This window comes from Gigantopelta aegis, chromosome 13 (genome assembly GCF_016097555.1).
Source record: "Gigantopelta aegis isolate Gae_Host chromosome 13, Gae_host_genome, whole genome shotgun sequence".
In the NCBI taxonomy this organism is placed as follows: domain Eukaryota; kingdom Metazoa; phylum Mollusca; class Gastropoda; order Neomphalida; family Peltospiridae; genus Gigantopelta; species Gigantopelta aegis.
The window spans coordinates 34,860,722-34,886,749 of NC_054711.1; the positions used below are offsets into that span (position 1 = coordinate 34,860,722).

General features: G+C 35.5%; 1 protein-coding gene across 1 annotated transcript in view; it reads left to right on the forward strand.

The window, feature by feature from the left end:
* The window catches only part of LOC121387289 (armadillo repeat-containing protein 8-like), a 23,747-nt gene extending 977 nt beyond the window's left edge, over nucleotides 1-22,770 (forward strand). Inside the window, exons 2-15 of the mRNA XM_041518311.1 lie at nucleotides 2,258-2,338; nucleotides 2,973-3,048; nucleotides 3,741-3,892; nucleotides 8,802-9,008; nucleotides 10,482-10,568; nucleotides 14,005-14,169; nucleotides 16,072-16,158; nucleotides 16,554-16,646; nucleotides 17,793-17,942; nucleotides 19,521-19,616; nucleotides 20,031-20,126; nucleotides 21,574-21,646; nucleotides 22,083-22,176; nucleotides 22,675-22,770. Coding sequence (XP_041374245.1) covers nucleotides 2,258-2,338; nucleotides 2,973-3,048; nucleotides 3,741-3,892; nucleotides 8,802-9,008; nucleotides 10,482-10,568; nucleotides 14,005-14,169; nucleotides 16,072-16,158; nucleotides 16,554-16,646; nucleotides 17,793-17,942; nucleotides 19,521-19,616; nucleotides 20,031-20,126; nucleotides 21,574-21,646; nucleotides 22,083-22,176; nucleotides 22,675-22,705 — 1,488 coding nt within the window. The 3' untranslated portion in view covers nucleotides 22,706-22,770. The remainder of the gene's footprint in view (nucleotides 1-2,257; nucleotides 2,339-2,972; nucleotides 3,049-3,740; nucleotides 3,893-8,801; nucleotides 9,009-10,481; nucleotides 10,569-14,004; nucleotides 14,170-16,071; nucleotides 16,159-16,553; nucleotides 16,647-17,792; nucleotides 17,943-19,520; nucleotides 19,617-20,030; nucleotides 20,127-21,573; nucleotides 21,647-22,082; nucleotides 22,177-22,674) is intronic.
* The last annotated feature ends 3,258 nt before the right edge of the window (nucleotides 22,771-26,028 follow it).

Consider the following 26,028-nt stretch of genomic DNA (forward strand, 5'->3'; position numbering starts at 1 on the left):
GTTTCATTCAGTAGGTTGGGTTTAGCCTAGTGGGTGGGTTTGAAATCAGTGAGTGGGGTTTGGTTTGTAGGTGGGGTTTAGTTTTATAAGTGTGGTTTCATTCAGTAGGTTGGGTTTAGCCTAGTGGGTGGGTTTGAAATCAGTGAGTGGGGTTTGGTTTGTAGGTGGGGTTTAGTTTTATAAGTGTGGTTTCATTCAGTAGGTTGGGTTTAGCCTAGTGGGTGGGTTTGAAATCAGTGAGTGGGGTTTGGCTGAATGGGTGGGGTTTAGTTTTATAAGTGTGGTTTCATTCAGTAGGTTGGGTTTAGCCTAGTGGGTGGGTTTGAAATCAGTGAGTGGGGTTTGGCTGAATGGGTGGGGTTTAGTTTTATAAGTGTGGTTTCATTCAGTAGGTTGGGTTTAGCCTAGTGGGTGGGTTTGAAATCAGTGAGTGGGGTTTGGCTGAATGGGTGGGGTTTAGTTTTATAAGTGTGGTTTCATTCAGTAGGTTGGGTTTAGCCTAGTGGGTGGGTTTGAAATCAGTGAGTGGGGTTTGGTTTGTAGGTGGGGTTTAGTTTTATAAGTGTGGTTTCATTCAGTAGGTTGGGTTTAGCCTAGTGGGTGGGTTTGAAATCAGTGAGTGGGGTTTGGCTGAATGGGTGGGGTTTAGTTTTATAAGTGTGGTTTCATTCAGTAGGTTGGGTTTAGCCTAGTGGGTGGGTTTGAAATCAGTGAGTGGGGTTTGGTTTGTAGGTGGGGTTTAGTTTTATAAGTGTGGTTTCATTCAGTAGGTTGGGTTTAGCCTAGTGGGTGGGTTTGAAATCAGTGAGTGGGGTTTGGTTTGTAGGTGGGGTTTAGTTTTATAAGTGTGGTTTCATTCAGTAGGTTGGGTTTAGCCTAGTGGGTGGGTTTGAAATCAGTGAGTGGGGTTTGGTTTGTAGGTGGGGTTTAGTTTTATAAGTGTGGTTTCATTCAGTAGGTTGGGTTTAGCCTAGTGGGTGGGTTTGAAATCAGTGGTATTAAAAATTTTGGTTGTGATTTAATCTGCTGTGTAAGATTTTGATGAGTGATTGAGATACATGTCAGGGTTTCTAGATTATGATCGCCCCAATCCCATGGCTAGTGATATTCAGTGTTGGGCTAGTAAATAACTGCTAGTAAAAAATAAAATGCTGCATTTATGTCTGTTTTGTAAACATGACTTTCCTGCCCCATCCACCTACCCAAATCAAAGGGTTTTTAAACTCTATGTCCCTCTTTGGGTGACATACCTGTATCTGATTGTATTTATTAAAGTAGGGTTAGTGAATTTATAATCATGACCTGTAAATGTTTTAAATCACTGGTGAATGTTTATAACATTCTGGAAGCCCTGCATGTATATATGAGATTAATCTACATGTATGTGTATATGTGTGAGGGATTCAACTAAAGCACACAGCATAATGTGTTATTATACTAAACATGCATAAACACCATTAAGGTGTCCGAGGTTTATTTCTCTTTGTTTACACTTAAGGTACTTTTGAAATTCCTCCAAGACACTTGGGACATTAATATATGGTAAACACTGTCACTGGGGTTATCTTAAGGAACCCAGATCAGTAATGGTCTGCTAGTATTGGTCAGGTGTGTGTGATGTTTTCAGAGGGACTGGGGTGAAAGATAGTTCATTGAGAGACTGAGAGAGAGAGAATATCTGGCAAGAGAGAAAGACATTTAGGGCCAACTCTCCATATCATATACATTGTTTATATGCTATCATCATGGATTAAAGAATATAACTGAGATCGAACTTGTGTAGTTTTTGTGTGAGGGTGCTTTATGCACTCAGCCACATATGTAAGAAATAAAAATTTTGCTGCTATTGTATCATATTTCTGACTAATTGAGCCTTTTCAGCAATTACAGCTGCATATTAAATACATTTTCAGGTTTAGAATATTAGTCTTTCTATATTCAGTGTGTTTCTGTCATCGTAACATTTGTGGTACATTGTAGCTTAAACTGATTCTATTCTCAATAAATGTATGACATTAGGATAAGAAAAACATTGGATATACAGACACTAATATTCTAAATATGAAATGTATGATTAATATACAATGTTAATGGTTAGAATAAAGCCTTGTTAGTCAAAAGCATGTTAACATTTTTTTTACTAACAAAGCTTTATTTTAACCATTAACATTGTATAATAATCATGCATTTCGTATTTAGAATATTAGTGTCTGTAAAGTGAGGTGTCTCTTAAACAAAGATTCCTCTTCTACTGTAGACAAAAGAACACCAGGACATTTTGTGCAGTAATGGTGCTATAGCAGCCTTAGCTCCACTTCTAGCATCCGATGTATACAAGGTAAAACATTATTTATTTGTTTTATTTAAGATAGAGCTTTATAACTCCACTTCTAGCTATTTGTTTTATTTAACACAGAACAGTTTGGGTAATACTGAAGCAAAACAATTTACTATTTTCATTAAAAAATGTGATCATATTACAGGGCACAATATTTCACAAGAACCTTTGTGCTGTTCACGTGTCGGTTATGTTACTTTAAAATCACGAGAACCGCCAATCGGTTACTTGGTGAACAATTACATTCTAGAATTAAAAGTACTATATATCAGTAATGAAAATGAAAGTCAGTTTATGTTTTTGAACCACCAATGTATCGCATAATCGTGTTTTAGCACAAGAACTATATTCATGTAACCGAACAATCGGTTACCTATTAAGTAAAACTCACGTGAACAGACTTCCGGTTACCTAATATTTAAAAATATTGTCCCCTGTATTAAGTAACTGATGTACATGTATCACCATTTTGCTATTTGGCTAACTAAAACTTGAATTTGAAACTACAATTATTTTTATAAAATTCATCAAATTTTATACAATTTGTGACTGTTGTATAAAAATTGATAAATTCCCCAAATCAGAAATGACTCTAATATGAACATGCTGACTGAAATAAAAGATTATTTTGTAGGTTCAGATGCCGACGCTGAAGTGTTTTGCTGTGCTGTGTTATGAAAATGAGAACAGTGCAGCACAAATATCAACAGGTACTTTACTCTCTGTTTTAAAAGAAAGGAATGTTTAGCAACATCCCAGCACATTGTGTATCATTGCCTATTTAATAATTATGTTTGAAAGGAAAACAATATTAGCAAGTAGGGCCATTGTGCTACTAAACGCAGTCTCAGAGATTACATTTGCCGTAAAATATGTACACCATGAGTTCTTTCCTCTTTAGCTAACGTTTACTACCACAAGTCATTTTACATGGCTACTTATGATTATTATATTTTAACTCTATACCTGTAAGTAGTCTACAACAGTAAACAACAGTCAATTTGGTATTTTGCAACAGATTTAATAGTTCATTGTGTATTGAATTATATTTTACACATGCTGTTTCAGCTACATAATACAGGTAATATATCATTGTGTATTATAAATCACTGTGTATTACATCACTGAGTATTGATACATTACTGATTTGCATACATTCTCTTGCATATGTAGTTGATATTTCAGCTACCTGCAACAGGGAATATATGTTGTGTATTATACCACTGTGTATTCATACTTTACTGATTTACATTTTGCAAATACACACTCTTGTAGTTAATATTTCAGCTACCTACAACTGGGAATATATCATGTATTATACCACTGTGTATTATACCATTGTGTATTTATACATTACTGATTTACATTTTTCACGTACACACTCTTGTAGTTAATATTTCAGCTACCTATAACGGGGAGTCGATCCCCAAACTTCTGGTTCGTCTGCTGGCTCGTGACAAAACGTCAGAGATGCAGATAGCCGCAGCCAAGTGTCTCACCTACTTGTGTCGCTGTGGAGCAATCGAAGCAGACAGCCCCACCATTGTTCTCAAGGTTTGTGTTACATTCAGTGTAGGGATGGATGAAACTTGCTGGTAGGACTCTTGTCTGAGGTGTGATAAGTAACAAGATTGATCATGCTCTGTGGACTCAGATTTTTTTCCATCTGTCATAGGATTGATCCCCTGCTTAGTTGATAAATCCTTTGTTTTTCCCCTTTCTAACCAGTGGCAGGACTTGCCTGAGATGTGATCATCATCATGGGATTGTCAAGTAACATTTGTTTTGTTAGCATCTGACATTGCAGGGGGTGGAATGTAGCCCAGTGATAATGCTCAACTGATGCACAGTCGGTCTAGGATCGATCCCTGTCGATGGGCCCATTGGGCTGTTTCTCGTTTCAGCCAGTGCATCACGACTGGTATATCAAAGGTCATGGTATGTGTTATTCTGTCTGTGATGGTGCATATAAAAGATCCCTTGCTACTAATGGAAAAATTTAGTAGGTTTCCTTTCTGAGACTATATGTCAGAATTACCAAATGTTTGACATCCAGTAGCCAATGATTAATAAATCAATGTGTTCTAGTGGTGTCCTTAAACTAACTTTTTATTATGGTATGGCGTTGTCCATCCATCTGTCTGTTAACCTTTTTTGTCCAGACCATATCTTGCATACAGATGCATATAGGACCATCAAACCTCACATGTAGGAACAACTTGGGATGACGGTGTGTTGCGTACTATTACTAGGTCACTGTGACCTACTTTTGACGGTCTACTGCATATAACAGTAAACCTTGTCCCGACCATATCTTGCATACAGGACCATCAAACCTCACATGTAGGAACAACCTGGGATGGTTGTGTATCACATACAATTACTAGGTCATTGTGATAGAAATAAATCAAATAATTTGTCTGTATTCTGAACAGCATAGGAAAATCATAATTAGTCTTGAATCATACCCGTAACATATTCATTAATATCTATGGTTTTCCATCAAACTCCTGACGGGCGTATCATGTACCTCATCGATAATCTTGTTTTAACTGTTATTCTTGCAGAAAATAGCAGTTTCAATTTTTATTCTATACTACACTTGAATTTTTTTTCCCCTATCTTAGATTCTTATTTTATTCTATACTTGAACAATGCACAACAAGTGTATATTAAGTAAAATTTGTTAAATTATTGGGAATGGATAACTGTATCTGCAGCAGTAAATAGCAGTAGATATTTGACGGCACACCTTGAATTATGACATAGAATGGAAGATCTTGGATACTGTCAGCCTTTGCTTTAAACAATATTTATTTTACAAAAACATATTGGGATTAGTCAACAGGCTTAGCAGGGCTGGCCATATCCTAAAATTTTCAATTGTCTGCCGGGCAAGTAACTCTCAAATTTCACTTGCCCACAACAAAATGAACTCGAACCAAAATGTAAGCAGTTTAAATCAAAATTTAAATAATACTAAATATGTTTATTTCCCTAAATTTGTGAATATCAAAAAGAGTTTTAAAATTGCTATTGAATGAAGAAAAATTGGAAATGAGTTTATGTTTTTTTAAAAACTTTAACCCTTTACTTTAGAATGATCATAAAAAATATGCTACTTTGAGTTAATGTTTCACAGTGAATAACATTAATTTCGGGTTTTATTTTTCTATTTTTTGATTTTTTTTGTTGGGGGGGTGGGAGGTGTTGGGGTGGGGACAAGTGTACCAGAGATTTTCTCAATCTAATTAAAATTAGCTCCACTATTATATGTGCATCTAACAGCAGCCAGTTGGAGCTCATGTCCACCAATCAAAACCTTACTTGCAGAATCATGCCAGTGATTTAAAAATAATTTGAAAACATTCCGAATTATACTGAGGGTATACGACATGTTTCGTGTGAATTACGAATGCCTTAAAACATGTTTTATTTTATAAAATAAATAATTTATAATGTAAAACTGAAGACTGATAACCCATCCTGTACGTATTGCTATGGTTCGCTGTACTGTGGCCACTAAAATAGACTCGCCCGATATTTTTTGAATTTGTATGCTCCCAAATAACGTTATAAAAGGCGAGGTGTGATTGGTCAATATTTAAATTATTATTTACAGATGAAATGTTACTTGGACATTGGAGACTACGCAGTGTTGTTAGCAATCTGATTAAAATTAGTTCTAATGGTCTAAATAAGGCATTCGTAATTCACATGAAACATGTCGTATACCCTCAGGATAATTTGGAATGTTTTCAAATTATTTTCAAATCACTGGCATGATTCTGTGAGTAAGGTTTTGATTGGTGGACATGAGCTCTAACTGGTTGCTGTTAGATCCACATGTAAAAGTGGAGCTCATTTTAATTAGATTGATATTTTGTTTTTAAATTATTTAAAAAAAAGTATACCTCTCTATTTTTCAGGATGAACTTTACTTATAGAATGCAGGACATTGCATTTAAGGACATTTAATTTTCAAAAATTTCAGAGAAGTACATATACGTGTATACCCTCAGTTTTCCTTAGAAATTCTGGTGTTTGACGCTTTCGATGTGAGTCCGACACACACTCAGTCAGAGACTGCTTAGATCCCGTTACAAATTTTCCTGCATGCGTGCCTATTCACTGTTCTTTAATATTTAGTTAATTAAATGTTAATTGCATATACATTTAAAATATCAATTTCATTGGGAATCAAATGCGAAAATTTGCATATGGACAACCTAATTTCACAGTACAAAATTCTATAACGTTAGCGAAAAACTGACCGTGTGGTGGTAATTTCCCAATCTAATTAAAATTAGCTCCACTATTACATGTGGATCTAACAGCAGCCCGTTGGAGATCATGTCCAGTTGACCTTTCATTCGACCAATGAAAACCGTACTTGCAAAATCATGCCAGTGATTTAAAAAGAATTTGAAAACATTCAGGATTATGCCGAGGGTATACGAAATAATTCAGGCAAATTACAAAGTATGCCAGAAACTAATTTCAATATAAAATTTTATATCAAATTCATTTCAAGACGAAAAAATAGACCGTGATGGTATAGCCATAAAATCTGTTTATACTAGTATACAATCAAAAGTTTATTACTGCACTTTTCCCCCTGTTTTTTCAATGTTGAAATGGACCAACAAGTTCGCCTATTGCATAAATAGTCTCGCCCGATATTTTTAGAATTTGTATACTCCCAAATAACGCTATAAAAGGCGAAGCTTAATTGGTCGATATTTAAATTGTTATTTATAGATGAAATGTCACCTGGACATGGGAGTCCACGCAATGCTGTTGGATCTACTGGCTAGACCCAGTAGAGCTAATTTTAATCAGATTGGTAATTTCCTGACCTCGTTTTTCATCACACGTGTTACGCGAGCTCGCATAGATAAAGCGAAAACTAACTTTACAAAGTCTACTTATCCATTTCAGTAACGTGCTGGTTCTAAACAGCTTTTTCATCGACATGAAATACCATGATTTACAAATAAAGGCTTAATTTCTTAAATGCCTTCAAAAAGGAAGGGTGGCTTATTCAAAGACGTGGACCTATACTTCCAGTCAAATACGGTACTCAATATAATAATTATGGGAAACGAAAGTTCGGTTCCATGATTTTATTGACATGATACCGAAAGCTATCATTTCCGTGAAATTCAGGGACCTGACACGCACACACAAACACACTGTACAGAGTCAGGATGGATGGAGAGAGAGAGAGAGACAGAGAGAGAGAGAGAGAGAGAGACAGACAGACAGACAGACAGACAGACAGACAGAGAGAGAGAGAGTGTTGGTGGGGGGGGGGGGTGTTAGTTAGTTTTCTTCCACAACCAATCGATGTCTGAACAGCCTCACAGTCTTAGCCAAACTTTGAAATGGTGGACGACGCTTGCTACATAATACGGAATTACAGAAATGTACAAAAGGGATAAAGGAAGGAAATGTTTTATTTAAAGACGCACTCAACACATTGTATTTACGGTTATATGGCATCAGGCGTATAGTTACGGACAACACAGATATTGAGAGGAAATGTTTTATTTAAAGACGCACTCAACACATTGTATTTACGGTTATATGGCATCAGGCGTATAGTTACGGACAACACAGATATTGAGAGGAAACCTGCTGTTGCCACTCTTTTCGATTAGCAGCAAGGGATCTTTTATATGCACCACCCCACAGACAGGGTAGTATATACCACAGCCTTTGATATACCAGTCGTGCACTGGCTGGAATGAAAAGGGATAAAGAGACAGTTTGTGTTTGGAAATTTTGGTTGCCCGGCAGGCTACTGAATTGTAACTTTTACTCATCTGAGCAAATGTTTACTCGTCCGGGGCGAGCGGACAAGTACTTATGGCCAGTCCTGGGCTTAGCCTATATTAAGACCTTTCCCTACAATTTACATGCGGATACATGTTTAAAATACCACAGACTTACATAGTAGATTTGAACAAAGAGGAAGAAAAGGAGAAAGGGTAGAGAAAAGGGTGTGGGTATAGTGCGTAGAAAACTGCAGAACGTTTACATTGGATTGGGGAATTTCTAGCCTAAAATTAGTGTAAACTTTAGCAAAAATGTTTAGTAGTAGTTACCATATGTACCTGTATTTTAAAGTAGTTTTAATCACTGTCAGCCTTTCAACTGTAGGGTCCATGTGTAGGTTATTTCCCCATCAGATGAATTTAAAATTTCTGTACATATTATTATATAGTGTAAAATTGTAAGTTTTAAGACTTACTGGAATCTCTTCTTTACAGACTTTAATTTCCCCTATCTGACTGATTAGAGTTACTTTTCTTTACAGACTTCACACTCCTCTGTCAGTGTATGAGTAATTTCCCCTATCTGACTGATTAGAGTTACTTTTCTTTACAGACTTCACACTCCTCTGTCAGTGTACGAGTAATTTCCCTATCTGACTGATTAGAGTTACTTTTCTTTACAGACTCTTCCCACACTAGTCCGGATGTGTAAAAAAGACCGCCCCCTGGAGGAGAATGTTGAAGGAGCCGAGACTCTTGCCTATCTTATAAAAGTTGACCCAGTCCTGCAACGAGCGGCCGCCATTTCCGATCACATCATGAAGGCGCTGGCCGAGTATCTCAAATACACAGATATCGAGCAGATCGGGTCGAGAACCATGAAGAAAAAGGTAATAATAAGATGATGTATCTTGTTACGTACACAGACATCATGTAGATCATCAGAGCAGAATGCAGCCTTGTGGGCTACATTCATCAATCATGTTGGGGTTGTTTTTGTGGGGGGGGGGGGGGGGGGGGGGAGGGGGGGTAACACTTTTTTTTTTTTTTAAACCCACCAATTCCCCACCCCCAACAATTTCGTAATTTGTGCCATGTTGTTGCTGTTGATTTCAGCGTGTTAAATGCTTGTTGTGATTTCTGCTTGTAAAATACCTACGCTAAGAATGCTGATTTCACAGTATATTCCATTTGTAAAAAAAACAACCAAAGAATCCCCAAAACGTTAATAAAATAACGTTTTAACTTCTTCTTTTTTTAAATCCAGCTAACTTATTAAATGTCACCTCACAGTTTAACAAATATATATCTAGCATTATCTAACAAATATGATTATTGTAAACTAATTCAGTGTACGTTTAACTGCAAGTTGTATTTCCCACGATCGCGATCTCAGTGTCCGTCATGTCCATTTGGTTTAACGTGAAGCGCACAAACCAGTGTAGCGAACGTTTTGTTTCTGCTCGGTCTGGCTGAACTCAGCCCTTGGGATAGCCGACATGTCTTTCGGCCCTGAACTGGCATGTGTATTCAAATTGACATGCACTGTCGGTTTGTTTTTATTACTTTGGTTCAAAGACTTTACAAAATTAAAATAGCAAGTTACATATCTTCCAGACATTGAATCGCCGTCACATTGCTGTCATACAATATTGTTTATTGAGTTAAATAGTACAGTTGATTCTGTCAATGGGCATCTTCTTTCATCGGCCTTGAAGCTTGATTGCTCGGCATGGGAATCCCTTCCTGATGGATTAGCGGTCCCAGTAGATGTGGTAAAATTACCAAACACCAATTGTGAGCAGACAACATGTCAATTGTTAGGTATTTAGGACGTGTATTACCTGTCATAGTGATTAGGTGTGCTTGGTATACTGGTACACAAGTTGATTGCAAGAGGTAGTCGACTGCCACGCTCGTACTTGTGATAATTGTTTTTCTAAAGTACTTCAAATCAAGACGTAGCGGCAATTGATTTAAGGCGCTTCCACGCCGTCAAAGCGCTTACTTTACGGACCAAGGCGTGTCGGGCCGCTACGCCTAACGGCCCTGGGGAAACCCCTGCCTTAACCCAGGGCTTCTAGATTATGGTAGCCTCACTCCCATGGCTAGTAACAATTAATGTTGGGCTAGTAAATAACTACTATTGGCATGCCCAACGGCTAGTAAAAAACATTTGTCAAATGTTGTAGTTAAAGGCTATTTAGTAAATAGACAAAACTACATAATACTTTTAATGTCATCATTCAGTCAGAATCAAGTGTTGATTTGTTGTTTGTTTAGGATGTGAACTGGGGGAATGAGATAATACTTTTAATGCCATCATTCAGTCAGAATCAAGTCTTGCTTTGTTGTTTCTTTAGGATGTGAACTGGGGGAATGAGATGAGACAGGCAGCGTTCAAGGCGTTGGCATCTTTAGGAGCTAACGACGAAGATATCCGCAAGAAGGTGAGGTTCACCTGGTCATAAAGAATGGAATATTATTTATAGCATATACAAAATACTCCAGTATTTGTCATAGCAAGTCTTAGGGAGTGGAATTTAATAGAGTTTGCTCTACACACCCCTCCCAATGATTCAGTCTTTGACACACTGCCCAGTCTCTCCTCATCACATTGGGTGGAACATGGTAAAGCACTCACTTGATCTGGGATCCATCCCAGTCAATGGGCCCACTGGACTATTTCTCATTCCAGCCAGTGCACCACGACTGGTGTAACAAAGGCTATGGCATGTGCTATCCTGTCTGTGGGATGGTACATATAAAAGATCCATTGCTACTAATGGAAAATTGTAGCAGGTTTCCTCTCTAAGACCAGGGCTCGAAATGCAGTGTTAGTACATGCACCGGTGCATGCTGATTTTTGCGTGTGCATGTAACTTTTAAAACTGGGTGCATGCTAATATTTTTCAAGTACTGTGTATTGCGTATACTAGTATCCTGTTGCCTACCCGATTCAGACTCAAGTTGTTGAATTTTGCGTATGCATTTCGTAATCTGTTTGTCACGATAACTTTTATCTTATGGGCGCATTCATTTTGTATCCCATAATCCTACTTACAACAAATATATTTGCAAAAATTGCCGGCAATATCTTGGTATATCCGTGAACGGTATTAGGGAAGTTGGTCAAGACCGACTTTGGGCTATCCACGCACATAACACAGTTGTTGTCGTCACTGACAAATTGAACTCCGCCAGATTTGTGATCAATACAAAGTACAGTAACTGCCTTGAAAATTTTCGACCTCAGATATGGGCACTTGATCAGATGATTGTTACTCGCGTAGTTGACTCGAAGTCAGCCAGTGATTATTATCTCGTCGAATTGCGTAGGCTAATTTATATTATACCAACAGATCTTATCGAGTTAAAAAAAGTTGATAACTTGCTTAATACAAAACACAAATATTCGTACGTTTTTGTAATAGGCCTATTATAGATTTCTGTACGGCGTTTACGTTGGGTGAAATTTTCAAATTTGATCAAGAATCAGTAATAAACGCAGCTGTATAACGTTCCGGTACTGTTAATAAATAAATATAGGTATTGCCGAATAATTCTGAATAGCTTAGTATAAAAAAAAAACGAAGTTGCCTTATTTTTGGTGCATGCAGAATTTTAATGGTGCATGTAACTTTTTTTTCAGCATGCACCTGGTGCATGTAGATTTTTGTTTTCATTTCTAGCCCTGTAAGACTATATGTCAGAATTACCAAATGTTTGACATCCAATAGCCAATGATTAATAAATCAATGTGCTCTAGTGGTGTTGTTAAATGAAAGAAACTTTGTTTGTCCCACTGACTCCATATCCTGCAGTAATTTCTCTGATGTATGAAGCACTGCCTTAGAGCAGCATGAAAACTCACATCTGTGTCTTGTCAATTATTTAGGGGCGGTACCTAGCTTAGTAAGTAGTAAAGTGTTCACTTGATGCCTGGTCGGTCTAGGATCGATCCCTGTTGGTGGACCCATTTGGGTTATTTCTCGTTCCAGCCAGTGCACCACGACTGGTATATCAAAGGTTGTGGTATGTGCTATCCTGTCTATGTGATGGTGCATATAAAAAATCTTATGCTACTAATAAAAACATGTACATGTAGTGAGTTTCCTGTCTAAGTCTCTATGTCAAAATTACCAAATGTTTGACATCCAATAGCTGATGATTAATAAATCAATGTGCTCTAGTGGTGTCGTTAAACAAAACAAACTATGTGAATTACTCAAATTAACTTTGTTTATGAGATGATTCACACTTTACATATCTACTCAACTTTCACTATGGATGTACCAAATATTTGTCATGATAAACAATTTGTGCAGGTCATAAATTTATGCAAGGTGTGATCAATTAGACTATATGATTTGGATGTTCCATTCATCACCATAGTAACACATGACTACGTCTTTTTCAGTTAATATATTTGACTTTGTAATATTCAGGTGTTTTTGTTTTATTACTACATTGTTGCATTTGTATTTTGTCTAATATATGGATGTTCCATACATCATCACAGTAATGCATTACTACAGTTGGATATGTCATCTATCAAACAATAAATGCAGTTGCTTTACTGACATCGTTTTCCCAAGGATCCCTAGTGAAAGCAGAGTTTTTATTATCTTTGTTCGTGTGATGAGTCAAAGTGTACATATACATTATGATTATTTTGTTAGATATTTTATTTATTTATTTATTTTATTTTCTCTTTTTTAAAATTTTTATTGGCTAGAAATGTCAATAATGTCAGGGATGGGCCCTGAATCATTGTCTTCCAAATAATGTTGAACGTAAATAATAATAAATATATATGATACATAAAGAGTATTGTTAGAGTAAATATGTTCAGATTGATTGTATGTTTTTTGGAGAGAGAGAGAGAGAGAGAGAATAGATATAATACATATACATATATTAGTAGTAGTAGTAGTAGTAGTAGTAGTAGTATGTAGTATGTAGTAAAACAGTACAGCAAGACAGTTCTAACATTAAAAAGCATACATAGACGAGTACGCAACATAGCTTGATAACAATTGCACATATGTGATTAGTTTCCTATCAGTTGTATTGTAGTTTGTTATGCTCTGTGATACTGTGGGAAGTAGATGTTTGATTAAATTACTATATATTACATATGTTGCTGGAGACGAGAGAATTTAAAATAATAATAATAATAAATTATTAGATTAAACATTTTCAACTAATGAATGATACAGTGCCCACTTGGTAAAACAAATTGCTATGACTGTTCTTGCTAAAATATAACTGTTTTTCTAATGAGTATTTTTGTTTAATTTCTTTTTTCAAATGAATAATATTTTAACTTAACATTTTGCACTTTACTTTTATATGTGAAATATTTAGCTAGAAGTAGCAAGAGATCAAAGATATTATCTGTTTTAATGCTGTCTTTAAATCCAAATATGACTTGTTCAAGAAACAGTTTTAAGTTGTGTACATAAGTGATTACAGTACTTCAATAATCAGTTTAAAAAACAAATTCCAAAACGTTTGAACAAAGTTACATTCCCCAAAAAGATGTTCTATTGTTTCTTTATTTACATTACAAAAGGTAGCTAGAAGGCAAAAATATTTGTCATTAGTATTCGGTGTAATATTCTATATTGAAACCCTCTTAAATTTACTTCTTGTATGGTGAGAAATGGTTTCAAATAGATAATAGATAAATAAGATCAGTACTAAAACGATTTTGCCATAGTGGTATTTGGTATGTCTGAATATGTTAATGTGTAATAGTATAATTTTGATCCTTTTTAATGGAACAAAGTTTTCTTTGGACAGTCAAATCATCTAAAGGATATACCTTCAGTGAATTAATGACACACATATCAATAAGTCATAAATATAATTTGTTGTTAGATAATAGCGACGGAGAATCTCATGGACCACGTGTCAACTGCTATGAACAGTCAGAACCTCAAAGTTCAGATTGCTGCCACCAGGTGTCTCCACAGTCTGTCGCGGTCCGTTCAGCAGCTGAGAACCTCAATACAAGACCACAACATCTGGAAACCGTTACTTAAGGTACGAGTATACAGATTTATTATATACATAGCAATGAAATATATAGATCTACAGAAACCATAAATTTAAAGTGATATTCTGTGAAATGTCATATATTACAGTGAAAATATAGAAATCATATTTACTTTTTCTTTTCAACATCACTTGTCCTCAAACTAGTGCATATTTCCTGAAGAACCGGCAAGTATGACAATTAATAAATTTGGAAACAACACTTTAATAAAGTGATTAAAACCAAAATAATTGTATAATGTAACAGCATATAGAAATGTATTCCACACATAAAAGTATCAAATAAAGCAAGTGAAAAAGATTAAAGATTGCTCAGATTAAGACAGAGTAAAAGGAAAATAAGTCCAAACCAAAATAGTGAAGGAAAAAGAAGGAAATTACAGTCACGTGACCGGAACAAAAGAGAGTATACTGTAGAAGAATTTTAGGCCATCACATTGGCTGTTGGGATGTTTGAACCAGACTACTACCCGTAGGGAAATATACACTGGTTTGCGGACAGGTGATGTATCTATAAAAGAGAAAACACCTCAAGTTTTCTGCATTTTTAACAAGTTTATGATTAAATTATCTCCCTTGTAAATTATTCTGTTTTGATTATTGAGGCTAGTATTGCGTCCTTGTGTTTAAGTTTGATGATTACTAATGCATCTGATCGAATTTGAAAAATAAAAAAATGTATACAGTATAACACATTGACCAATCTTTTACCATTAAAATTTTGGTATAAATCAATATTAATTGAGAAAAGCCTAAAGTAACCCTTGAATCAAGTTTTGTCTCATACTATTTATTGATCAGTCTGTGATTTTTTGAGATTCTGTACTTCCACGAATCACAAGTTGTGGATCGGAAGAACAAGATGAGATGAAATCACAAAATATTTACACGACATCATATTAATGAATCAAGTGGAATTTCAAAACAGAAATATACTTACACTAAACAGAAAAAAGGGGTCTTTCACGTGCACTTCCCCAAAGACAGGACATTACATACCACAGCCATTGATGTACTAGTTGTGGGGCACTGGCTTGGATAGAAAAATCAATAGGTAATCTAATCTTCCCATCATGCATCTGGCCAGCATTCTACCAATGAAACTGAGACACATCCCTCCACCCTTGAACCGTAATTGGATATAGGTACATTAATGTTATCCATCCATCCATCCATCCATCCATCTGGCAAGCATTCTACCAATGAAACTGAGACACATCCCTCCACCCTTGAACCTTAATTGGATATAGGTACATTAATGTTATCCATCCATCCATCTATCTATCCATCTGGCAAGCATTCTACCAATGAAACTGAGACACATCCCTCACCCTTGAACCTTAATTGGATATAGGCACATTAATGTTATCCATCCATCCATGCATCCATCCATCCATCCATCCATCCATCCATCTATCTATCCATCTGGCAAGCATTCTACCAATGAAACTGAGACACATCCCTCCACCCTTGAATCTTAATTGGATATAGGCACATTAATGTTATCCATCCATCCATGCATGCATCCATCCATCCATCCATCTATCTATCCATCTGGCAAGCATTCTACCAATGAAACTGAGACACATCCCTCCACCCTTGAACCTTAATTGGATATAGGCACATTAATGTTATCCATCCATCCATGCATCCATGCATCCATCCATCCATCTATCTATCCATCTGGCAAGCATTCTACCAATGAAACTGAGACACATCCCTCCACCCTTGAATCTTAATTGGATATAGGCACATTAATGTTATCCATCCATCCATCTAAAAAGAAAATTCTCAACTTCAGTGCCTGTTAATAGAGGCCTATATAGTAACCCGTGTTTTTATCTGATATGTTGTTTATTTATATGTGTATTATTTGTAAATATGTTTCAGCTTATTCAGTGTGGGGATGAAGAGGCGCTGGCCATTGCTTCATCAACGTTGTGTAATCTGCTCTTGGAGTTCTCACCCAGTAAAGAGGTATTTTTCTGTCACACATGAATATTTTAAACAATATTGAGGTCACAGATGTGTAATCATTAGGCCATAATAAATTAGAAGCTTTGATTTTCATCCAATGTTCTTTCCAAAATGGTGGTGGTGAATGTTTGTTTTATATTTTCATTTCATTGGAAATATCACACTTGTGCAGTACTCTCAATATGTTTGTTCCCTTTCCATTTTCTTTCCTTTCTCTCACCTTTACTTTTGTTGTCTTTCCTCGCCTTACGATTGATTATAACAAGTCTTAAATCTTTAGTTGTCACAGACTAACTGCATGGTGAATGCAATACCAGTTTGAATTTTAGTTCATACCCAGTCAGTCAGTCTGCTATGATTGAGATGTAAGCCATAATTCTCTCTCTTTGTTTCAGCCAATCCTTGAGGCAGGAGCTATCAACATCCTGGCTGACTTGACAAGCCGGTCAGACCCGGCGTTACGCCTCAACGGAGTCTGGGGTCTTATGGTAAGTCTTCTAGTCACTGGAGGGAAAGAAAGAAAGAAATGTTTTATTTAACAACGCACTCATCACATTTTATTTACGATTATGTGGCGTCAGACATATGGTTTAGGACCACACCGATATTGAGAGAGGAAACCTGTTGTTGCCACTTCATGGGCTACTCTTTACGGTTAGCAGCAAGGGTTCTTTTATATGCACCATCCCACAGACAATGTAGTACATATCATGGCTGTTGATATACTAGTCGTGGTGCACTGGCTGGATCAAGAAATAGCCCAATGGGGATCGATTCCAGACCAATAGCGCAGTAGTGGATGTATTCTTAGTACTGAAGTATCGTTACATATTCATTCATTCATTCCAAAACTGTAGAAAGATACTTACTAAAGTCACAGACACTAGTTTCAACTAAAAATTAACAATAAGTTTGTTTAATCTTCAAATCTGTAACACATCTGTATAAAGCTACAATAGAGTCAAACAAGATTCTGTGACATTGAAATAGAGAAACACTGTTAAATAACCATTACTTTCAGAGGTACATGTATGTGCATTTTTAAAACTATGAGAAATGCATTTCATGGTATTAGAAACACCAGGGTGACCAGAAACACTTCAGATATTTGGAAATGGATAATGAAAACAATAAAATTTAAGTACTGTCCTATTTTAATGATCAATAATTGTGAAAAATATGCCGTAGTGTTTAATAACTAGGGTCTGTCAGTTTAAAACATGTATTATTGTTATGTTCAGAACATGGCGTTCCAGGCAGAACAGAAGGTTAAACTTCAGATCGTGGAGACCCTGGGTTCAGAACAACTCTTCTGTCTTTTCCTTGATTGTATAAACAGGTTTACTATAACATGTATTATTGTTATGTTCAGAACATGGCGTTCCAGGCAGAACAGAAGGTTAAACTTCAGATCGTGGAGACCCTGGGTTCAGAACAACTCTTCTGTCTTTTCCTTGATTGTATAAACAGGTTTACTATAACATGTATTATTGTTATGTTCAGAACATGGCGTTCCAGGCAGAACAGAAGGTTAAACTTCAGATCGTGGAGACCCTGGGTTCAGAACAACTCTTCTGTCTTTTCCTTGATTGTATAAACAGGTTTACTATAACATGCATTATTGTTATGTTCAGAACATGGCGTTCCAGGCAGAACAGAAGGTTAAACTTCAGATCGTGGAGACCCTGGGTTCAGAACAACTCTTCTGTCTTCTCTTTGACTCTGACACCAACATTCTCATGAAGACGCTGGGGCTGCTTAGGAACCTGCTGTCAAACCAACAAGTCAGTAGTTCATTTTTCTCAAACATATGGTAACCCCTTGCAACTGCCCATGACAATCGGCAATGTCTTGGAAATTGCTTTGAAGTTTTTAATTCTACACAGAGCTCTGTATTTATTGCATTCTTTTTTGCTGTGAACTATATTCAATTTATTTTCAACAGCATGTTTTTTGTAGACATTTTCTTAATTGCAGGGACTGTGTCGTTCTCAACACTTATTGGTGCTTATATATTTTTTTTATATACTGTAAGGTCTCACTACATAGATCATTTCTGGGTGAGAGTTCATTCATCATGGTCCACTATAGTTCCTAATTGTGACACAAGTTATGGTTCACTTTTAGGGATTGGTGAAGAATTAAAACAATATGTATGTTTAATGGTAAGCCTTCTGGCTGTATTTTGCCCATGCTATTTTGTAATATTGTGTATTGACCTTTTGGGACATTAGTGTATAGTGTAAGAGACAGCCAGAGTGAATCGGTTAATGAACCACCTGTTCGGACCTGTATTACAGCCAGATGCGGTCATATAGCAAAAAACTGAGACGGAAATGTTCTCAATTTTGGAGTGAAAATAAATTCTTATATAATGTATGTTTGCATGGTGTATGTTGTTAGTACCAACGAGAACCCGTTCTATTGGCAATCTTAATTTGAAGTTGGGCAATTTAACATGGGTTTCAATGGCAGATGACATCTGTGTAGTGAGACCTAAATAGAAATATAGTGAACAGCAGTAGAAATGTGAATCAGGGTTACAGCTAGTTTGCTATTAGAATAAATGTACTTGATTACAACACTCAATTCTGTGAAATGCTAAACGGTATGTTCACCTGTAGTTCTCCTCAATCTCAGTATGTCTTAACAGGGGACAATATTTCAAAATCTTAGGTAACTGGAAGTCAGTTCACGTGAGTTTTACTTAGGTAACCGATTGTTCGGTTATGTGAATATAGTTCTTGTGACTGATGAGTTATGCCTACCTAATCCTAAAACACTTGAACTATACGGTTCTGTGCTACATTGGTGGTTCAAATGTATTTAAAAATATAAACTGATTTTCAATTTCATTACTGATATATGGTACTTTTAATTTTAGAATGGAATTGTTCACATAACTGATTGGCAGATCTCATGATTTTAAAGTTGCGTAACCAACACGCGAACAAAACAACGGTTCTCATGAAATATTGTGCCTAGCTTAATCCCTTACTAAACAAAATCTAAATTTATTATTATATACCTGAAAAATCATTTTTGCTTTTATTATAGTTATCAGTATATAATGTATTAAACTGAAAGTTTTAGGGTTTTTTTCTAATGTATTTTTTGTTTTATGGCTCTTATTAAATAACATGTTACTAACATACACACATTGTTTACTTCAAATCATGTCTTTATGTTATCTTATCATTCATTATCAAATATCAGTAAAATTAATTCACAAATATCTGATACCAATAAGTCCAGTGTGGAGACAAGAGACATTCTGGTCTGACTTTATGAAAAAAGGGTGAAATAGAATTAATGGCAAATTTTTATTATACATATTCTTGATGATATTGATGTATTTTTAGCACATTGATGACATCATGGGGTCATATGGAAATCAGGTTATGCAAGCAGTCATCTTTATTTTAGAGGGAGACCACTCTGTAGAAGTCAAAGAACAGGTAACATTTTACAATATTTTACACTTTCAAATAATTAGTGCTAAGTTACTTAATCTAAATAATTGTGATTGTTGTATATAGAGTGGGATTTAGATCAGTTGGTAGAGCAATCAACTGAGGAGCTTGAATTGTATGGTTGAACCTATGTAGACACATTGCTTTTTATCATTCCTATCAATGCCATATGACTGGTATAACAAACACTGTGGTATGTGTTGCCCTGTCTGTGGAAAGGTGCATATAAAAGACACCTAGCTATTAATGGGAAAATATAGCAGATTTTTTCTGAAGACTGTGTCAAAATTACCAAATCAGGTAGACAGAAAAAAAAATTCACTTTTAACTTTTGGGTTTTTTAAAGATATTTTATTATTTAGTATTAATGTTTTAAGATGTGGTGTGTGTTGTTTTCAGACACTGTGTATCCTGGCAAACATCGCTGATGGTGACCAGGCTAAAGATGTTATAATGGAAAATGATGACATTCTGAAGAAACTCACATCATACATGGTGAGTATTGTCACAAGCACTTGATATTATGCTGAGTTCATGTAGTGATCGTGAATATCGCAAATTCACAAGTTCCAAATTGTGAACATGACTTGAGTGGAGAATGTTCAGGCAATTTATAGACAATCTGCACACCCTAAGTCACAATTGCATGAATGATTTGTGTACCGCCAATTTTTCATGAGGTCCACTAGGGTCTCCATGAGTACTCAGGCATGGGCTGAGTGTAGCAAGACTTGAGCAAGGAAGAGTACTTATTTTTTTTTTTTTTTTTTTCAACATCATTTTGCCATATGCTTGCTGCCAGTTATATCAATGAGCTATGAGACATGGAGGGAAAACAAAAGTGTGGAATGCAATACAATGGCATGTTTGGGCATCCATGTTCAGAACTGGAATTAAGATGCCTAGTGCTATTTTACTTTGTTCCTTAGTCTCCGGGTCGAGTTTGACCCTTGAGTGCCTTGGATTCATAGAGGCCCAAACGACCTCCAATTAATGCACCATTATGATGTGATGTCAAAGTCACAGTGACCCACAGACTACATGTAATGATCCTGGACATTTGATGAGTTTGTAATTAAATCAATATACAACTGCATGGCTTTTATTGTGTTAACATCACTATAATAGTGTTACATATCACTCACTTTGTCTGTGCATTATTAATAAATTTGGGGCGGGACTTAGCCTAGTGGTAAAGTGTTCACTTGGTGCGCGGTCAGTCTGGGATTGATCCCTGTCAGTGGGCCCATTGGGCCATTACTTGGTCCAGCCAGTGCACCATGACTGGTATATCAAAGGCTGTGGTATGTGTTATCCTGTCTGTGGGATGATGCATATAAAAGATCCCTTGCTGCTAATCGAAAAAGAGTAGCCCATGAAGTGGCGACAGCAGGTTTCCTCTCAATATCTGTGTGGTCCTTAACCATATGTCTGATGCCATATAACTGTAAATAAAATGTGTTAAGTGCGTCCTTAAATAAAACATTTCCTTCCTTTTTTTATTAATAAATTTCATATGCATACTTTTACTATAAAGATATTGCACTTTAGTTCATATACATCGGTTAAAGTTGGTGTTTACCCATTCAGAAAGTCCAGTAACCAGGACAGACAACATTTTGCTACCCATTTGGTAGTACTGGGTTTGGGTCCCAGTACGAGCTCCTAACAGTGACTTTTAATGATACAAACACGAAAATAAATTCAAATTGAAATGAAAAGACAATCTGCATCCACCATAATTAAATATAAAATCAGGGCAAATTTTATTTTAATTTGGTGAAAGTATTAATTAATATTTTGTTACCAAATAACTGGGTATCTATAAAATTTGGAGGTTTAATACATAATTTGGCGAAATTTTCTGCTGATCGAGAGTAGCCTTAAAAATGAAGTCTTGTACTTATTATTATTTTTATTTTTTTTCCTCTTCTACTTTTAGGTTCACAGTAACGTCAAACTTCAGATAGCGGCCATATTGTGTGTTCTTAATCTTGTATCAAAGCAAGACGAAGGTAGAAATAATTTTATTTAACTTCAAGTTCTGGAAATTAATGGGTTTTCCCAGTATAACTTTCACTTATGATACTTACTTTTTAAATGTGTGGAATTATTATCAGAACAGTTGGTTGCTTTCTTGCAATTTCTAAATGGAGAGGCCTAATAAATATAAATCATACATGATGTTTTCAACAGAAGCTGATAACAAAAGCTTTTTGTTTTATTCCATAATATAGATTAATCATTTCTATGACAATAATGCATTGATGTAGCCATTATTTAATATAGTGGGGATGGGGGTACCTACACTGTCTCCGAGTCATGTTATGGGGAAACAAGCAAATATAAAAAGTGATTGGGGTATCATAGCTCCCATGCCCCTCCTTTTCCCTCTCAGCTGTGTCAGTGAACACATCATACATTTAACAAAGTGTTGCCATGTTTTTTTAGGTGCCTTCCACAGACAGGAGCGATTGAAAAAGATGGGTGTCCAGAAATTACTGCAGCAACTGTTGAGTACCCAGGATGCAACACTGTTTGAAAAGTGAGTGTTTGTAAATATGACTTTGATTTGTATTGCATGTATGTTGGTGAGAGTACATATTGTCCAAGTGGTTCAAATACAATAGCAGGCATTTTCATTCATGACAGGACATTAAAACATTTCATTCATTCATATCTTTGACACTCAACAACACTATCTTGTTGGGGTGTCAATAACAATTTCATTCATTTACCTTTTACAAAGGATCTAGGGACATAGCACATGAATTGCTGGAAAATATGGAAATATTTTGGAAAATAGTTTAATAAGTTTCTTAATAGAAGTCCCACCCCTCCATGGGCTAAATTGACCTGGTTGCCTATGGAAAGTAGTATATATTTATAAGTATTGTAATTTGATTAACCCCAAAGTATGAAGATGTATAATGTTGCAGGTAGTTTATATATACAAAGTATTCTAATTTGAATACTGCCTGTTTGCCAAATTGAATGTGTCCAATATGACAGGTAGTATTTGTATTCTATTTTTGTTTTACAGAGTGAAGCAAGCATTACAGCAGTTTACGTAACCAGAGGAGAAAGATTCAGTCAATCATTGATCAAACAGAACTTTTTAATAAACAGATAATCACTATATTTGCTATTAATATTTTTTTTTTCATCTGGAAATTAGAAAGTATGTTTGTGGATGAATAACCATCTTTTCCTAGGGTCACTGGTTGGGACTGAGAAAACGCTAGAGTTCTTTTAGGATTGGTCCACCAAGGTGATTCGATCCTATGTCCTATACACCTCAGATGAACACTACTGACTGAGCTAGATCCTACCCACTTGGAGGAAAAGATCTAGCATACACACCAAGCAGGAAATATTTGTGATACCTTCCACCCATCCACATATGCTTAATTCTGGATCGGTCCACATGACCACAAAGGCTACACTTTCAATTACTAGTAAGGGATCTTTGATAGGACTTCTTCAAAAATAGAATAACACACACATGTACCACAGATTTGGATATACTAGTTTGTGTCATGGGTGGGGGCAGGTCGTAGCCAAGTGGTAAAGTACTTGATCCCTGTCAACGGGCCCATTAGGCTATTTCTCATTTCAGCCAGTGCTCCACAATTGTAACAAAGGCTGTGATATGTACCATCTTGTCTGTAGGATGCTGCATATACAAGATCCCTTGATGCTAATCAGAAAATGTTGCCCATTGCCCGTTTCCTCTCATTAGAGGGGGATTGATCCAGCATCCTATCATAGATCAGGCAAGCATTTCACTGGCAGGATGTGTTATTAAAAATAAATATGGCGAATTCTCTGATAGAAAGTTTGTTTTTAGTAATAACACTATTACATTAAAGTGCAGTATACGTGCCATAGTTTGCTACAAATTAATAATTCCCACACAACCTTTGCATAAATAACGTGGGGTAGGGGATATATACACACGCATACAGTTGAATCCCATTGGCTTGAACCCCGTCTGTGCTCAACCTATCGGTGAACATCGTATAAAACATCGTATAAGTGTAACGACTTCATTTTTGGTACAAGTGTTGCAGTGCATTTGACCATTCTGAGTTTGACCAAACAAGATTCTACTGTTCTATATATACATGTAAGCAAAAATATTTTTTTAATCCAGTTTTCTGTGATAACTGATTATGTGTAAGAAATAACCAAACTCCATAGTGTAAAACATGTTTTAATTACCATTACAGTAGGGTTTTTTTTAGCATTTTAGATTTTAATAAAATAGTATAACTGAAGAATACTCGGTAAATACATGTATGTGTAAGTCACAAGATAAAAGTTGAAATGTTTTTAGAAATAAAGCCAGTGTTTAAAAAAACAAAACAGAGGAGAAAGTTTGCTGTTACTCGACAATTGTGAAAATACACATCAAATCTAAAGCTAATATTTATAATATATATCTCCTGCACACATTACTAACCTTTATCAGAAATATGTTGAAATTTAGATAATTTTAATTATAAAACTAACAAAAACATTTGTAGCACTGTTTTCCAAATTATAAAAATGTGATTTGTTACCCCTTGCATACTGAAAAATGCTAACCAGCGAACTGTTCAATTGTACCATAGTCTAAGTAATTTTAGTTTGTTACATTTATGAAACCATAAACAATACAAAAGGTAAATCATTATTTAAAGCAATATAAAATAAAACAATTATTGATACCAGTAATATTTTTAAAATTAGAATTTGTTTGAAACAACCATTGAGTTCAATGCACAAAATACTGTAAAGCATGTATTACAAACAAAATGCAAGAGGACATAAAAGTTTGCTTAACAACATAAAACATATACACATGTATATAGTATGGGAGTTATTTTTGAAGTCAACATAAGGCCAAAATTGTGTCTCCAGAAATGTGCCAAAACACATTACCGGTAGATTGGGATTGGCTGGGATTGTCGTTTTTTTCGTTGTTTTTTTAAATTAAAAAATGTATTACTATATTCACCCCATTAAGTCCAGATAAAATGTTATACATAAAATAAATGTATGAAAAAACAAAAATCATACACCAATTTTGTTTGTTAAAAATTAGGATTGGACCTTTTTTGCAGGTAGAGTTTGCACAAACACATTGGAGGGGGTGGGGGTAAAATAATTATTAGATTCTCCTCCAACCTTAGCACAAACAGTGATGAGCAATAAGGACAATATGTAAGTTATTGGTAAGTTACCTGTGTAAAATTCAAACAGCTAACTACATGTTTCCCTTCCAGATATAGGCACTAGCTTAAAATGTGGGTAAATAGTTTTGGAAATGGTAAATAAAATAGTTTAATGAAAATTTTATGACACAACAATTAGCATATATATTGTTTTCAGCTCAAACTTTCCTAAAGAAAAAGGTATGTGGTTTTCACGAATGGAAAAACAGGAAGCTCCATACATATTTTGATGAAAACAGTTTGTATTTTAAATACCATATTTTTCACATTGGTAGGCCTGGTTATTTTATAAAAACAATTCTGATGTGGCTTGTAAAATCTGCAGTCTGGACGTGCCACATTACAACTTCATTCACTATGGTACAGCAAAATACAATCACAACAAGTTTTAATAAAGACACAGCTTCTAGATTATGGTAGCCCCACTCCCATTGCTAGTGATATTCAATGTTGGGCTACTATTGCGATGCCCAACAGTTAACTGAAACATTGTACAAAATATTTTCACTAAGTCTATTTTGTAAATTTCAATATCCTGTCTCTCTCTCTCCCCCCCCCCCCCCCCCCCCCCCCCGAATGTTAGTGTTTTTAAGCTCTATCCCCCTCTTTAAGTGACATATCCAATTATTAGTATTATTTAGTAAAATTGTATTAACTTGAAATAAAGTTGGGCTAGTGAATTTTTAATCGTGGCTAGTAAATTTTAAAAACCACTGATCCCATGGCTAGTGGATTTTATAAAAATTCTAGAAACCCTGATAAAGATGTTGCTTTCAACAGTTATTGACTGTCTTCATATAAGTCTGTGTATTTTAATACATTGTCAATACATTGTCATAGTAACACAAACAGTGCAAAAACACCCATTTTCTGTATGTTAAAATGGTGAAAAATAAATGTTTATAGTCAAAAGATATAAAAAATGGCATGTAATGGTAATGTGGCTAGCCTATTCTACATGTACCTTGTTAAATAATTTATTTTAAAAATCTACTCAAGTTTGATGCTTAAATTCAAATAATAATGTGTGTTGTCAAATTCAGCTTTGTTAAGAATTGGTGCACACAAAGTAAAACCGTGCTGACCCTTACCATATTTCAATATGACAAACAAGAAGTATACAATCACAGACTGATATATTTCTGCAACATACAACATGTATTTCTGCATATAAATTT